The 14371-nt window shown below is 30.7% G+C and overlaps 1 protein-coding gene across 3 annotated transcripts; it reads left to right on the top strand.

Moving 5' to 3' along the window:
• Positions 1 to 6029: 6029 nt before the first annotated feature.
• LOC126741477 (uncharacterized) lies at positions 6030 to 13920 on the top strand. Of its 3 annotated transcripts, XM_050447894.1 has the most exons (5): positions 6032 to 6346; positions 9919 to 10203; positions 10261 to 10605; positions 12194 to 13117; positions 13248 to 13920. In XM_050447894.1, exons 1-5 carry the CDS (start codon positions 6221 to 6223, stop codon positions 13290 to 13292), a joined length of 1725 nt encoding a protein of 574 aa, XP_050303851.1. In that variant the 5' UTR covers positions 6032 to 6220; the 3' UTR covers positions 13293 to 13920. The 3 variants fall into 3 exon arrangements, with proteins under 3 accessions (XP_050303850.1, XP_050303851.1, XP_050303849.1); XM_050447893.1 differs by having other exon boundaries at positions 6030 to 6346; positions 9919 to 10110; positions 12194 to 13920; XM_050447892.1 differs by having other exon boundaries at positions 6033 to 6346; positions 12194 to 13920.
• The last annotated feature ends 451 nt before the right edge of the window (positions 13921 to 14371 follow it).

Genomic DNA, 14371 nt, shown 5'->3' with positions numbered 1-14371 from the left:
GTATATAATATTATATATGCAAAAAGCACATCATTCAGATTTATCCCCAGATTTAAAACATAAAAATTGTCAGGTTCTGTGCTTCATTTTATAAAAAGTATGTATTTTATGACCAATTTAGACAGTGGAACAATGTAAGCCCATCAAAAACATGCCAAATGCATTATAGGTAGAAAAATTATTATTATTATTATTATTATTACTATTATTATAAAAATATTATAATTATAGATAGAAAAATCCAAAAACAGATCTATTTTTGAGGCTCCATATAAGAGTGGACCAGTTTTCAAAACCCACACAGGAACGTATAGGAAATTACAAATACTTTTTAATGAAGGATCATTTTGCAGACACTCCCACTTAAAGGATTAAAGGTTTTGCTCTGTTTTTTGCATCTCATCTTCCGAAAAGTTCTTTTTTCACTCTATGATGCTTTGCAGTAAGTTTTTGATGGACTATCCTGTAATTATTTTTACTTTATGTATTAGTAAATTTTTTTTCTCAGTGACTGAAGTTTCTTTTTGATATGTATTGATTGAAATACAAGAATAAGAGATCTGTCTCTATACATCTCATGTATACTGAATACTGAAAACATCATGAAAAAGGTGAAGGCAACATATTATAGAGACAGATATATTAGAGGGCTATTTTGTATTGTCTTCGTCTATCTCATGGTGGAATTAGGCTATCTGCGATTGACCAAAGTTTGAACTATTGATAATCATGCTTTTAGGATTAAGGGAGGATAGGTATGACCAACCAATATCATGAAATAATATGCGGACTGGTGAGTTTTTTCACACTGACATATACTTATGCCAAATTTACATTATGTTTAATATTGCAATTGACCTTGATTTATTGCTTATGGAACGTTATCAGTTTTGAGTTTATTAGTATATCTTGTATGAATGTGACACTTTTTCTATTTAAATGTATAGATTTAATTAGATGAGCTATTAATACAAGACTTACTTTTTTTATTAAGAACACATTATTGCAAGGTACTTTCTATGATATTCTACAATTCCCTCCAACAGTAATCTATTTTGCGGTCTCTTTTATCATCAAAAATGTTGTAAGAAAAGAAAGAAAAAAAAGGATTTTGTATGTATAAAAACCAGGAAATAATTTATTAGAAATATTACTTCTTAGCTTACATCTAAAACTTAATTTAGCTCGTAAAATTAAGAATCCACTACCGGATCAATATTGAGTTCGAACATTCACCACATTCAATAACACATTCTTCCTCATCAAGGTGTTCCTTTTGTATTTCAAAATGGCTTCCACATCTGCAAGGGAACAGAGCAGTTCCTTCACCATCTAATTGTACTTCACTTTTCTTTAATTCTCTATAGATTAACCCATATTCCGAGCAAGCATCCTGAAGTAAAAGAGCATCATAGTCCTTTCGCTTTTGTGAATCTTTTAGGACTTGATATGCCTCATTTATTAACAAAAATTTATCTGAGTTAGAAGCCCCCTTGTCAGGATGGTGCTCCTTTATAAGTCTTTGATAGTTTCTTTTTATTTCATAAGGAGATGCTTGGGACTGGCATTCCAGGACAATATAATAATTTTGAATACGGTAGTGTTCTGATGGTTTTTGCATTACTTTTACTTCGACTAAATAAAATATGTTTTTGCTGCACAATAATAATTAACACAAAATATAAATTTAGTAGCGGTAAGAGGTATAATAAAACATATACAAAATTAAATAAGTAAACAGTCAACTAGGTTATGTATTATGTACGTGAGGATACATAACCTACATGTTACGTACAATCTCAGTGTTAAGGTGATTTCAGACACAAGCGTTTCGCCGCTTCGAGTGCTACATTCGTTATGTTATAACTTGCCACGTAAAGGTGCGTACAAATTGAAGGAAGGAATGCCAGTCGAAATATATACTTTCGAATAAGAAATTCGCCTAAGTTATAAAGCGTAGAGTAAGAAAAATAACGGCCTGTATTATAAATAATTTTCAAAAGTTAGCTTTAACTTTAACTATAAAGTTACCCTTGGCAATAAAATGTCAGTTTTATAAACGTTCCATTTTTTATTAGTGGCATGTGCTACGGTAATATCCTTTTTACCGTAACTTTTCGTGTTTTCATTTTGGCTTGGCTTAGCAGTAGATATACTACTGCAAAGCCAAGCCAAACTATAAAAAATTGCGAAATTTTATATGATATATCAGATGCTTAGTAGTCTCGAGGAGATAATTTCGTGTTTTTATCACCATCTATATGTCGAGACATAGAAGCTTTTTCAGTGATAGGTTATATTCAAAAGTATTGACAGAATAGATGTCAAAAACCAGGAGAAAAACGCGGGACATTTGAACTCAATAAAAGCCGGGTGATTTAACTTCAAGGGGTTCGGGTACTAACCATTTAATCTGTGTAAACTAAGTTACGCATTTTTGTCGAAACTTCGAATTAAGGGTTTTTTCTGAATAAGAAATTTTCAAGGTATTTAAGCACAACTCAATCAAGATCTCTATTGTAATATTTCTATGAAAGCCATTTGCATGGTAAGTAAAAGCTTCATAAACATTAACTTTTAAGTTAAATTTTCCAATGTATTTTAAAATATGATTACAAATAAAATCAGTAACATTTTTCCTAAAAGAGGATTAAGATTTTGCTTTTTACCCTAACTTTCTATCTATTGAAATCTCCTACCTTTTAGAATACCAGAAGTTTATCGAGTTTTTACAAAATATACTACTAGTACCACAATATACAGGATGTCTCGAAGGTAGGTGCAATTCTTTATGATTAGGATGATGATATTATTAGAATTTAGGATGATAGCTAACCCAATTTTGAATATTTTAAACTAAACATGCATAAGTCGAAATTCGTTTTTAAATTTTTTCTTGCAATTATTCTAATAAAAACCCAAATTTTACAATTTATCGGTAATACAGCGCAAGTAATATCTGAGTTTGAAAGTTTATTTTGTTTTCTCTAATGTCTAATGTCAATTTAATCAAATACTATGAATTCCAAGCATCTAGTTAACTTACAGAGAAAATGGAGACATTGAAACGTGACAAATATTTGTAAAGTTAAAAAAGAAAACTTTGGTTGATACGCATATGCTACATGCCCCTTGCAAAAGCATCGTGCAGGAAAAATCTAGAAAGGAAGAAACTGCGGAACAGGGGTGTCCTTCCCAAGAATGTTAAAAAAACAATAGAGGATCTTGAAGATAGATCTACAGTCTAACGCTTTGGCGGGGTCCAAGGCGCGTGGTATAGTGTCCGTCAATCCCAACGCAGTTTTGGATAAAACGTTCTACTGAAGATATGGAGCCGATGGAGGGATGTGCTTATAGAAAGATTTGACGAACTTAAAAGCGGATACAGTCAAGCACCGAAACGGGGCAAGAAAGTTAATATCCTGACAGGTAAAAGCACCACCACTAATGATGTCAAATCGACTCCAATTATGTAATCTGACAAGCCAGAAAGCAAGAGTGGTCGTGAAGTTGACGATGCCGAGGATTCAGATCCAGACTCTGAGAGATCAGAGGAAGTCGTCGAGTGCATCAAAAGCGAACCAGATGGTCTAAAACGTGGGTGACTTTGTTATTGTGAAATTTAAAACAAATAAACGGGACCGCCTTTACGTGGCCAAGATCGAGGAAATTTCAGAAAACGAGATAACGGTCAACACGATGAGTCAAGTTTATTCGAAAAAGGATACTTTCTTTGTATTTCCTTCAAATCTGATTTATCTGACACTGAACACGGCCAAATCCAAAGAAAAGTGAATATCAAAAACGATATTTTAAAATCGGTCTATGAGTGGTGTAATTTTAATTTGAAGGTTAAAATCTCTTAAACAAAATATATTATAATAGCTGAGGAAAGTTTTTACAGACACTTACCAGCACAGTTAAATATAAAAATAGGGGAACATTCGATAGAATGTGTAAAAAAAAATTAAAAACTTAGGCATATCAAAATTAAAAAAATCAAAAATCAAAAAAAGTTTATTACCAAAAAAAAATAGTTATAAATATAATTATATGAGAAAATAAAATTTGACAATTTTTGGTAAAAGGAACTGCTTCGCGATTATATAAAACCGATAGCGCAATTGCTTGAAACAGGCCCTAACAAGAAAATGACATTACAAACCATCATATTAAAACTGAAAAGATTATAAATAAACACAAAAAAAAATTCCTAATTAACCTAAACAAGAGCCAAACTAAAACTAAAAAGGGCAGAAACTAAAATGGCAAAGCAAATTGGCTGGCATGCGATGGAAGGCAACAAGAATAGACAAAAGAGAACTACAAAAGAAATATCAAACAGGCCAGCTTATCTTTGGTCTTAGTTGATTTTGCAGTTTATGTTATACATACTACTAGGCATCTCGTTGGGAGTCGAGAAGAATTTGCTTAACTTTGGTGTAAAATTTATTAAGTGGCAAATCTTTAATATTATTTGGCAAGTTATTCCACATTGTAACTCCGACAACCGAAAATGACTTGTGGAAGTTCTATGTTGAGGTATTCTAAAACTTCCAGCATTACGAGTATTGTCTAAATGCGAGAGAGTAGTAAATAACTTATTTTAATAAGGGGGTTGACCCGACTTTATTATTTTATATATAAAGGCATATATGTGTAATTTTCTTCTCCTTTCCATATTTAAAATAGAATATATGTTTGAATAAGGTGTGATATGCTCCCGATAGGCAGCGCCATAAGAAAATCTTACACAGCTATTTTGCAATTTTTGTATGGATCTAGAAAGCTCAGATGTTATAGAATTAGAATATACGATATCACCGTAGTCGAGTAAGGGAAGAATAAGGCTATTGCAGAGATAATATTTGGTTTTACTCTTTAAGACATTTTTAAATCTGTACAGATTTCTGAGACGCATATAGCCTGTGTTTAATTTGTTCTTTATGTGTGTCTCAAAACAAAGGTTAGAATCTAAAGTCAATCCTAATATTTTTACTTCATTGACAACTGGAATTTTTTCTCCATTAATCTCAATATTTATACTTTCATATAAGTGTCTCAGATGTCTCAGAATTCCTGAATTACAGACATATAAAATGATGTTAGATTTAGCAGGGTTAATTTTTAAGTTATGCTCATTGGAATAATTAACTATGTTTAGTATATCGGATTTAATTTTTTGCTCAGAATTATTAAATTGTAAAAAATTTAATGGATAGATCGGACTTAAATTTTAAAGGTCATGGTCATGGCCACTTAAGGATTTCATATAAGGTTTATTATTTATCTAGATATTGACCTTACTTAAGCTTATGGACAAAAAACTATTTACAATGTACTTATCCTGCCTCACTTTAATTATTGTTCTAGTGCATAAATATTATTAAAACAAAATGAGTTGCCGGACTTCAAAAGTTGAAAAATAGGGCCATGCGCATCATACTAGGTAAAATAAAATTGATCCCAATAAAAGATCTAGTCAATACGTTGAAATTTGTCCATAAGAATAAAATTGGACATGCTCCACAGTATTTGTTAGTAAAGTCACATTCTCTTCCGAAATAAATGATAATAACACGCGATAGAAAAATAATTTTTATATACCTAAAGTTTCTCCAGAATATGCTCACAATTCATTATTTTTTAATATTATAAACAAATAAAATATGTTTCCAATAGAAATCAAAACAAAACACTTATTTCTAAAAAAATTTCATGTTGTTTTATCTGGTTTGTGTTTCGTTTTTGTTTGTATAATATACATATTATGTTTGTGCTAATTGTATAGTGTTTATTAGTTATTCAATTTTTTTTAACTGTAATATTGTAATTATTAAGTAAATCTTGTTTTTTTTTGACTAAATAAACTATATATATATAATCCAGTGCGAAGTCGAACCCGGCGATCACCGTCGCCGTAGTTGCGCTTAAAGTCGCAGCGACGCGACGTCAGAATTCGCTATAGCGAATTGCTCAATTTTCAACTTGTGAACCATCCGCCATATTCTTTGTCAACTTGTCAACTTCAGATTTTATTTAAACAATAATAGAATAAAACACAAACTTTCTCAACCTGGTTCCGGAAGTTGCGGCTTCGATGGAAAAATTGGAAAAACCGCTTTTTTCTATTTGCCGCGTTTTTTTCTAAAGATGCGATATTGTAGTTTTTTAATTGCTTAAATTTAATATCTGTTTCATAACTTTACATACATAAATTATGGAGATATCCAGAGGAATCTGTGTTTTGTGCTTAAACAGCACAAAAATTGTTGTACCTCCTCAAGCTGAAGACATTATGAATTTGTTATGTGAGATAATGGAGGGTTGCATTGATACAAACAAGGTATTGTATGCCCACTAGTAGTATAATTAAGTCTTCTGAAATCTTTTTTTTTATTTAAATATTTGAGCACACATTAATTTCATTTTTGTTAATTATAGTTTTTTTTTCTAATGTATTCATTTTGAAAACTTTAATAGATAATGTGAGAATTTATAATATGGTGATTTATCTTCTAAATATACATATTATCTCATTCCAGTTTTTAGAAATTACTGTCTCACTTAGCTGTCTCACAGTATGTAGTGTATGAGTCTGATGATGATGAACTAATCAAAATGCATAACTCTTGACAAAAGATTAGTATTTGCATTTGTGGCGAAAATTCTTCTCGCTCTTCCTAATCCGTTTTATTACAGCCACTCCATTTTAAGAATTGACTTCTACTCAAATCCCATGATGATTTTGAAAAGTTACAATAGGATCTAAATAATTTAGTAGTTTGGTGCATGAAGAAATGGAATGAAACTTAATCCAGCTAAATGTAGAATTATGACAATTCTCATTCTAGAATCAGTATTGATTTCAACTACATTATTGGTCGCTATATATTCTTGGAGGAACTTCTGTTTTTAGAGATTTGGGTGTCAATCTCAATACAAGCCAGCCATTTTTATTAATAGGGCTCTCCAGATACTTGGTTTTGTTTGTACTCAATACTTTACAAATACTGCACTTTAAAAGTATTTTTGTACATTGGTCTGTCCTCATCTGGAGTATGCTTCCTCTTTATATTCTCCTTTCTATGGGGTACATATTGATGCTCTTCAACTAGTTGAACATACAGTTTTAAAACAATTATCATATAAATTGAATTTACTTAATATGCAAAATATGATGCTATCACTATGGGCCATAAGAGAAGGGATCTTATCTTTTTTTACAATATTCTACATGGCAAATCTGGAGCTTCAGAGCTACTTCAATTAATCAATATTCATGTTATATAAATTTTAGTAAATATTAGTTAGAAGTTATTAATTATTATTACTGAATTATTTTCTGTGTTTCTGTATGTGATGTATGTTACTTAAATTCTATTACTGTTGAGAATTGGGGTTTGCCCATTTATAAATAAATAATAAAAGACTGTGCTTATGCACTTGTTGCTGCTGTTACAAATCTCTTTAATCTTACACTCTACTTTTATACTCTATTCCCACTAATAGGAAGGGCTTAAAAGCCCTATTCACAAAAAAGCAATAAGGCAGATATTAGTAATAATAGACCTATAACAATTATTAACAACTTCTTAAAATACCTTGAGACACTAGTACACAGTAGAATTTCTCAAGTAGAAAAAAGATTTTTTCATTAAGTAGAAAACATCTTTTTTGCAATATGGTTTCTTAAAAGATCCCTCCACAGCAACTAACCTGGTAATTACCACACAGATTATAGCTGAAAATCTATATAACTCATCACAACTTGAAGTCCTTGTTGATATCTATACAGATCTGTTAAAAGCATTTGACAAATTAGATTCATAGATTCTATTGTATAAGCTTAAGCTATTTGGTTTATCTGACAGTTGTTGTTGAGTTTATGGCTATCAGAATGATTACAGTTTGTTTTCCTCAGTAGCATTGAAGTCAATACCTATAAAAAACATCAGGGGTACGTCATACTCTAATTACCTGGTGCAACAATAACAAAATGTCTTTGACTATTGACAAGTGTCAAGTTATACTTATTAAAAACAAATCCTAATCCCATACTATATAAATAATGTATGAATATGTAGGCCAGACTCTTTTCAGGATCTTGGAGTGACATTTGACAGAAAACTATCCTTGACCTATGAATTCATAATATCCTAGTCATAGACATAGTCCATAGTCAAGACATTTGGCTTTATCTCCAGGCTAAGCTGTGAATTTAATAATGGAGCTACTGTAAAATGTCTTTTCTTTTTTCTTTCCTTTATTTATGCCTTGATAGTCTGGTCACAACTCACCTTTGAGAGTATTCCAAGGAGCTTTTTAAAGCTGCTTTACTTTAAAAGTCATCATGAAAACTTTGTCAAGCATTATTTAAGATTTACTTAAACTGTTTCATATGCAATCCCTTAATCAAAGGAAAATATTTCTCACAAGTGTTCTTATTTAAGTATCAACTTGACTATTCCAAGATATTAAACAAAATTACATTTCTTGACATCTTAAAAACTCTCCCACATTTCAAAAAGATAAAAATAAGCAAACTTTCATGGCAGTGAAATCCTATCTTGACAAAAGGCTTTGGTAGGGCTAGGGAAAGGCTAAAAACTTAGGTCTAAGAATGGTCTATCAAATTTAGACAACAGGTAGCTCATGTGAAATATGGAACAGTTGAAAATCCAAGTTTGGCTCAACATGTTTTAAACTACACACTAATTTCTTTCTTGTCTTAGTTTAAAAGTATTAAGTTTGATGAAAACCCAACTTTAATTCTCTCATACACCTACATTTGATCTAAATATAATTAAATCCAGAAACTATCCAAGTGAGCAGAAACTTGTGACATGTTATCTGTGAATGCCATTTTCTTCTTTATATGAACTTCATGTGAAATTCACATGACACATATAATCTTCTTAGCAAAGCCACTATAAATATGAAACAGAACATAAGTAAAAAAGGCAGAGAACTTATGACAAACAGCCATGAATTTTCACATCAGTTGTGGAAGCAATCAACAACAAAATATAACTTGTTATGACAGATTGTGCAAAGACATGTGATAAAGTAAAAAACCAATCATTACTATAACTATGTTCTCTTGGATTCTCTCTGCATACATGTGAGGATAAAGGTGGAACAATCTTTATATCATGATATTGCTTTAACATCTAGGGTGCCCAAGGTAGTGGTCTTTGTATACAGTACTCTTATGGGGTAATAATATAAACATTATAACTTAGTTTTTTTTATTTAGTGTTCTTAGAATTTAAAATTTTTTGATTATATATTTTTGACTACATTTGCTAAATTCTTTTTTGAAATACATATTTTTTGATTTTGACTTATTTTACCAAATTGTATAACCTCCGGTTTAATGGTTGAAATTGTGTTTGAATGTACATAAGTATGTCATTATGTCATTTACAAGAAAAGTACAATTGTAAAATTCAGATTATAATATGGCAAATAAAGAGTTTGTTCAAAAGACTGAATGTGCTGACATTTAAAGCTTTTACCTTTTTATTGCCTGTTGGTCTAGTAGAGCACTTTCAATTTGTTTTGAAGTTAAGAAAGTGCTGTCGCGCTCTTTTTAACTAGGTACTGAGTTTTGTTATTATAAATTAATACATTCATTTTACACCCAAGACCTAAGTGAAGCAGACATGTATATTATTTAAACTAGTTTATATTACTTATTTTTTTGAGTAAAAATATTCTAGTAATGGATATTCTTATTACACAAAAAGAATTAAAATCCTACTGACTGTGTTATTATTACAATTTATTCCCTATTATGGAGGTAATTTATTACCTGCTATGTAGGTAGTAAGTTAAATGTTGATGAAGGCAATGTTATTTATTAAAACATTAAAGAGGTAATGCTATATTTTTATAACAATCAATTATTTTTAGTTTCAGAAAACGAAAACTACTCTAAAAGCTTGTCCGTGCTGCTTGGATGTCCTTATCCAGGTACATAAATATAAACAGAACATTAAAGAATTCTCAGAGGATTCAGGAGAATGCTGTTTGTGTCATGAAAGTGAAAATCTAGTTTCTATCAGTGATTGGACAAATTTTGATAACCTTCTAGCAAATATTGAGGTAAAGAAAGGCCGGCATTGTTCCACTTGTATTCAATGTATACATCATCTGCATCAGCTTGACAGACTAAAAGTAAATTTTATGAAAAGATATGTGAGTCAAATGTTTGAATGTATTAGGTTGAAATAATCCTTTTTTCAAAAATTTTAGCCTAATCTTATGGTAAAGCAGCCCATAAAAAAAGAATCATCAAGCACCCAAAAAAGAAGATCATTTAAAAATAAAACTTCTGTACTCTCAGTAGGAAAAAGCCTTAAAAATCTAAAACCCATAACATATTCTCGACTGTCTCTGGATATCTATAAAGATGATGAAAAACTGACAAAACAAATCCCTTTTGTGAATTTGGTTCAATATGATTTTTCTGATGCAAACATCAAATCTGAAAAAAGCCTTGATGATACTGATTCATCTCCAAATGAGTGTAGCTTTAAATCATTTTTCAAGATTAAACTAAAAGCAAATAGAAGTACAAACAGAAGTAAGATTCAGAGGGTAAGTACATAATATTTTAATCAAAGCTTTTAGTAGATCAAAGTTCGTCATTTAACGTTCTTGTCCTCTAAATTTTTGAATTTTCATTTTAACTTCATTCAAAAGAAAAACAAATAATTTTAAAGAACCCATATGTTCTTATGGGATTCTCATTTATTTTCAAATTATCACATAATTACAAACAAAATATCCTACATTTACATAGTTTTAATTATAGCGCTGTTTGAAGAAATGTTGAAAAATACCGCCATTAAGCACTAAACACATTCTACTTCGTCTGCAAAGTGCCCGTTGCTTTTTTAAGTAATTCATGGCTTTCTTTGCAATACACTGCCGCATTTCTAATGCATAGGGCCTTCAGAGTTCACTTTGTACACCTCTTTTTTAAAGCAGCCCCACAAATAATAGTCCACTGGTGTGAGGTCTGGAGAACTTGGCGGCCAACTAATAAGACCACCGCGACCAATCCATAGTCCTGGAAATTCTTCGTCCCAATATTGCTTGACCTGAAGAGCGAAATGTGCGAAAGCTCCATTGTGCTGATATTACATTTGCATTCTAATTCCTTAATCTGATTATTTTCCGTTGTTTTAAATTCTTTTTACGTCAGTTCAAGTCTTATTAGTTCCTCTTTATGTATGGTCTTTTCTGTGTGTTCTTTGAGAAGTAAGTAATTTTGTTAAATTTGTTTATATTGAGTTACTTCATAATCTTTTTGCTTCTTGTCACAGAGCAGCTCTGAAGATGGTCTTTACACTGTAAAACGTTTAACATTCAAAAAGTTTTCTTATTTTGTTGTCTTATTTGATTACGTTTAAGTACATTGATAATTAAATAGTTTTGTACTATCACACGAAACACAAGAGTAATATTAAAAAAATTGATATAATGGTTTTTGACCAATCGTTACAGCAAATATTCACTCACCTCTTTCGCTATAAGCAATAGGAAATTGATTCCATATTCACTTTAATTTTCTTAAATACCTAATTTTTTAAAATTAAGCTTTCTTTACCCTTCTTGGGATGCAAGAAAGGTGGATTGATTTTCTTACTAAGTTGAATAGAAATCAGTTGATTAGGTCCAATATTAATTTCAGTTGTAATTTTTATAGCTCTAACAATTTCTTTGGATAAAATACGTTTGAATTAAGCCTGCGTTAGGCTGTTACTCGTAGTCACAATTGCTGACGTTTCGTTGATAATTCGGTAGGCTTCTTTGTAATCTAGCCGTACTGTTTCGAATAAATTATTAAAAGTTAAGAATGTCGAGCAATAATTGAAACAAGTTACAATTATTGTCAATCTCAAAATATCTTAAAATGTCATCGTTCGTTGAACGTGATTGTGTACGTTAATATGACATAAAATATTATTATGCTTAAATATACAGAAAAAATACCAATTAAGAACGTGAAAACTCCATTCATTTTAAATTACAAAGCCTTGCAATAAATTATTATTCCGATTATCATTACTTCCAATGGAAATATTTGAAACACAAAACGAAAATAGTAAAATTAGTCTCATATGTAGCTACTCTATTCCACACATTAACAAATATAAATAAAGACCGTTTTCATTTTCAGGTCTCTGCTGGCAGGGTAACAAAGCCAAGAAGGAATATGAATTTTTCAGTAATTAAAAAGGAATTAATCGTTAAAATTGCCAAGATTGACTTAAAAACGCTTGAAAGCCTTAGTGAAAAACATAAATTTGAATCTCTATCTGATGAAAATTATTTATTATCCAGGTCATCTACACCAACCAAGGCGAGCAGAAAAATGATGCCTGAAGAAACCTTAAATATTTCTAAGACAAGAAAAAGTGTTACTTTCAATGAGGACCTTAATGAAATTATCACAGATTGTGTTTCTATTGCAAACGAAAATTCAGTTCGGAAATCTGCAGTAAAGAATTCTGGGTCCACATTTGCCGACATATTAGATATTGACGATGATAATCCTTTACAAATTACACCCCAAGAAGTGGATTCTGATGATGAAATTGAGTGTAAAAAGAGTTATGTAGAGGATATCAAACAAAACAACGATAGTATTTTTGAGAGCTTAAAAAGTAGCACTGCAATAATAAAACCTAATGGTACACAAAATAGTAGGGAAGAGTCTGAAACCACCACAAAGGAGAAAGTAATTAGTAGCCCTGATTTGGAAAATGAGTGCAGTAAAGTGGATAATGATGACAAAGAATGCATTTTGGACATAACTGATAATGACAGAATCAGTGTTGCTTCTAATTCAGACAAAGACCTTACTGACAATGAAGAACTTACAAGTAAATTCATGAGAGTGGCTAATAATACATCTGCTACAGTTACACTCAAATCAGACTCAGAAGAGGACTTTATGTTAACACTGAAACAGTACAACGATCTTAAGTTATCCGGCTCAGAATCTAAAAAATCTGATGTAAGTTTAAAAAAGAGGCGTTTTAGTCTAATGGCTGATGAAGTTGACGAAATCGATCAGAAATCAGAAAATAAAAAAAGTAAGGTGAGTGAGGAGGAAACTGTTGAATCTAGTAATCACACTGATAATGTTTCTGAACCAACCAATCTTTCAAATACAGAGACCAACGTGGTTTCAAATAATCCTGTTGTAAAAAATGATAATAATGTTTTAGATGAGAATGTCGAATCCGATAGTAAACTTGAAAGTGAGGATATAGTTAATGAAAAAGAATCCGAGTCAGTGGTAGTAACTGACAAATCAGAATTAAGTGTCGGTTCTACTGGAATAAATAATTTAAAAGTTGATGGAAATGCCGTTTTAGTTTAAAGACTACTGGTTTTTACCATTTTTTGTTATAATATTTAAAACTAAGTTTTTTAAATTATTAAGCTATAGGTCTCGTTGTTTTTCGGTTTTTTTCATATTTTAGTGGTGGTATATTACGGTGAAAAACGTGAATTTTTGGAAAGTCAAGGCTAGGATAATTGGAGGTATTGTTATAAACTTTGTTCTTCTTAAACTCCTCCAATTTAGACTGAATAATTTAGCCCTTCAAAACAGTAATACAAGAGCAATGAATTGTTCAACGTTGAGTGATTACCAACACCGTTTTTTTAAAATTTACCTTATTCACGTTTTTGGCCGCAAAATATCATTTTGTTATTTTTTAAATTATTTTTTGTATTTTTATGTAATGTTTAAAACTAGCAAAACGTACTTTGATTTTCAATAATTTTTGTTTGATCCGTAAAACGATGTAAGATTTGAAACTAATCTGTAATTTCTTACGTGACATAAAGTCTAGTGGAAGATTTATAAAACTTAATAAAATAAGTAAATAAGTATTTTCTGTTTTATTTTTCTCCCGGGTGATTCAAGTTTCCTGCCACCGAAAAAACCTTATTTCTATGAATATTCGTACTTTTGAAGTACTTTCATACATCTCCATAAACTCCTATTAAAGATGTCTTTATTTTATCTAATATATTGAAATAAGAGAAGCATATTTTTAATTAAAAAAACACTCTTCTCTTTCGTCAGTGTATGCTTAGTAAGTAGTGTAGTACTCATACACAAATCGTGTTGAACTCATGTTTCTCCGAGTTATATAACTTTTCCGATGCTGTTAAATTTTCAATTCTGAGAAGAGTTGAAGCGGCTGTAAAACTACTAGTGAAAGGAGCTGATGACCAACAAATAACTTTCAAACTATCAAAAAGGTTTTACCGGTACTCGAATGCGACCAGTCAGATATAGAGTATATATAGATACAGTTAGATATACTCTTCGAATATA

Source organism: Anthonomus grandis, chromosome 10 (assembly GCF_022605725.1).
Source record: "Anthonomus grandis grandis chromosome 10, icAntGran1.3, whole genome shotgun sequence".
NCBI lineage: Eukaryota > Metazoa > Arthropoda > Insecta > Coleoptera > Curculionidae > Anthonomus > Anthonomus grandis.
This window is presented reverse-complemented; position numbering and strand designations above follow the sequence as displayed.

Bases quoted from the DNA above. Each gene is read 5' to 3' on its own strand.
- LOC126741477 (XM_050447892.1), top strand. From the start codon at position 6,221: ATGGAGATATCCAGAGGAATCTGTGTTTTGTGCTTAAACAGCACAAAA. The intron at 6,347-9,918 runs GTATTGTATGCC...AATTATTTTTAG, and splicing joins GTTGCATTGATACAAACAAG to TTTCAGAAAACGAAAACTAC. The intron at 10,606-12,193 runs GTAAGTACATAA...TTTCATTTTCAG, and splicing joins ACAGAAGTAAGATTCAGAGG to GTCTCTGCTGGCAGGGTAAC.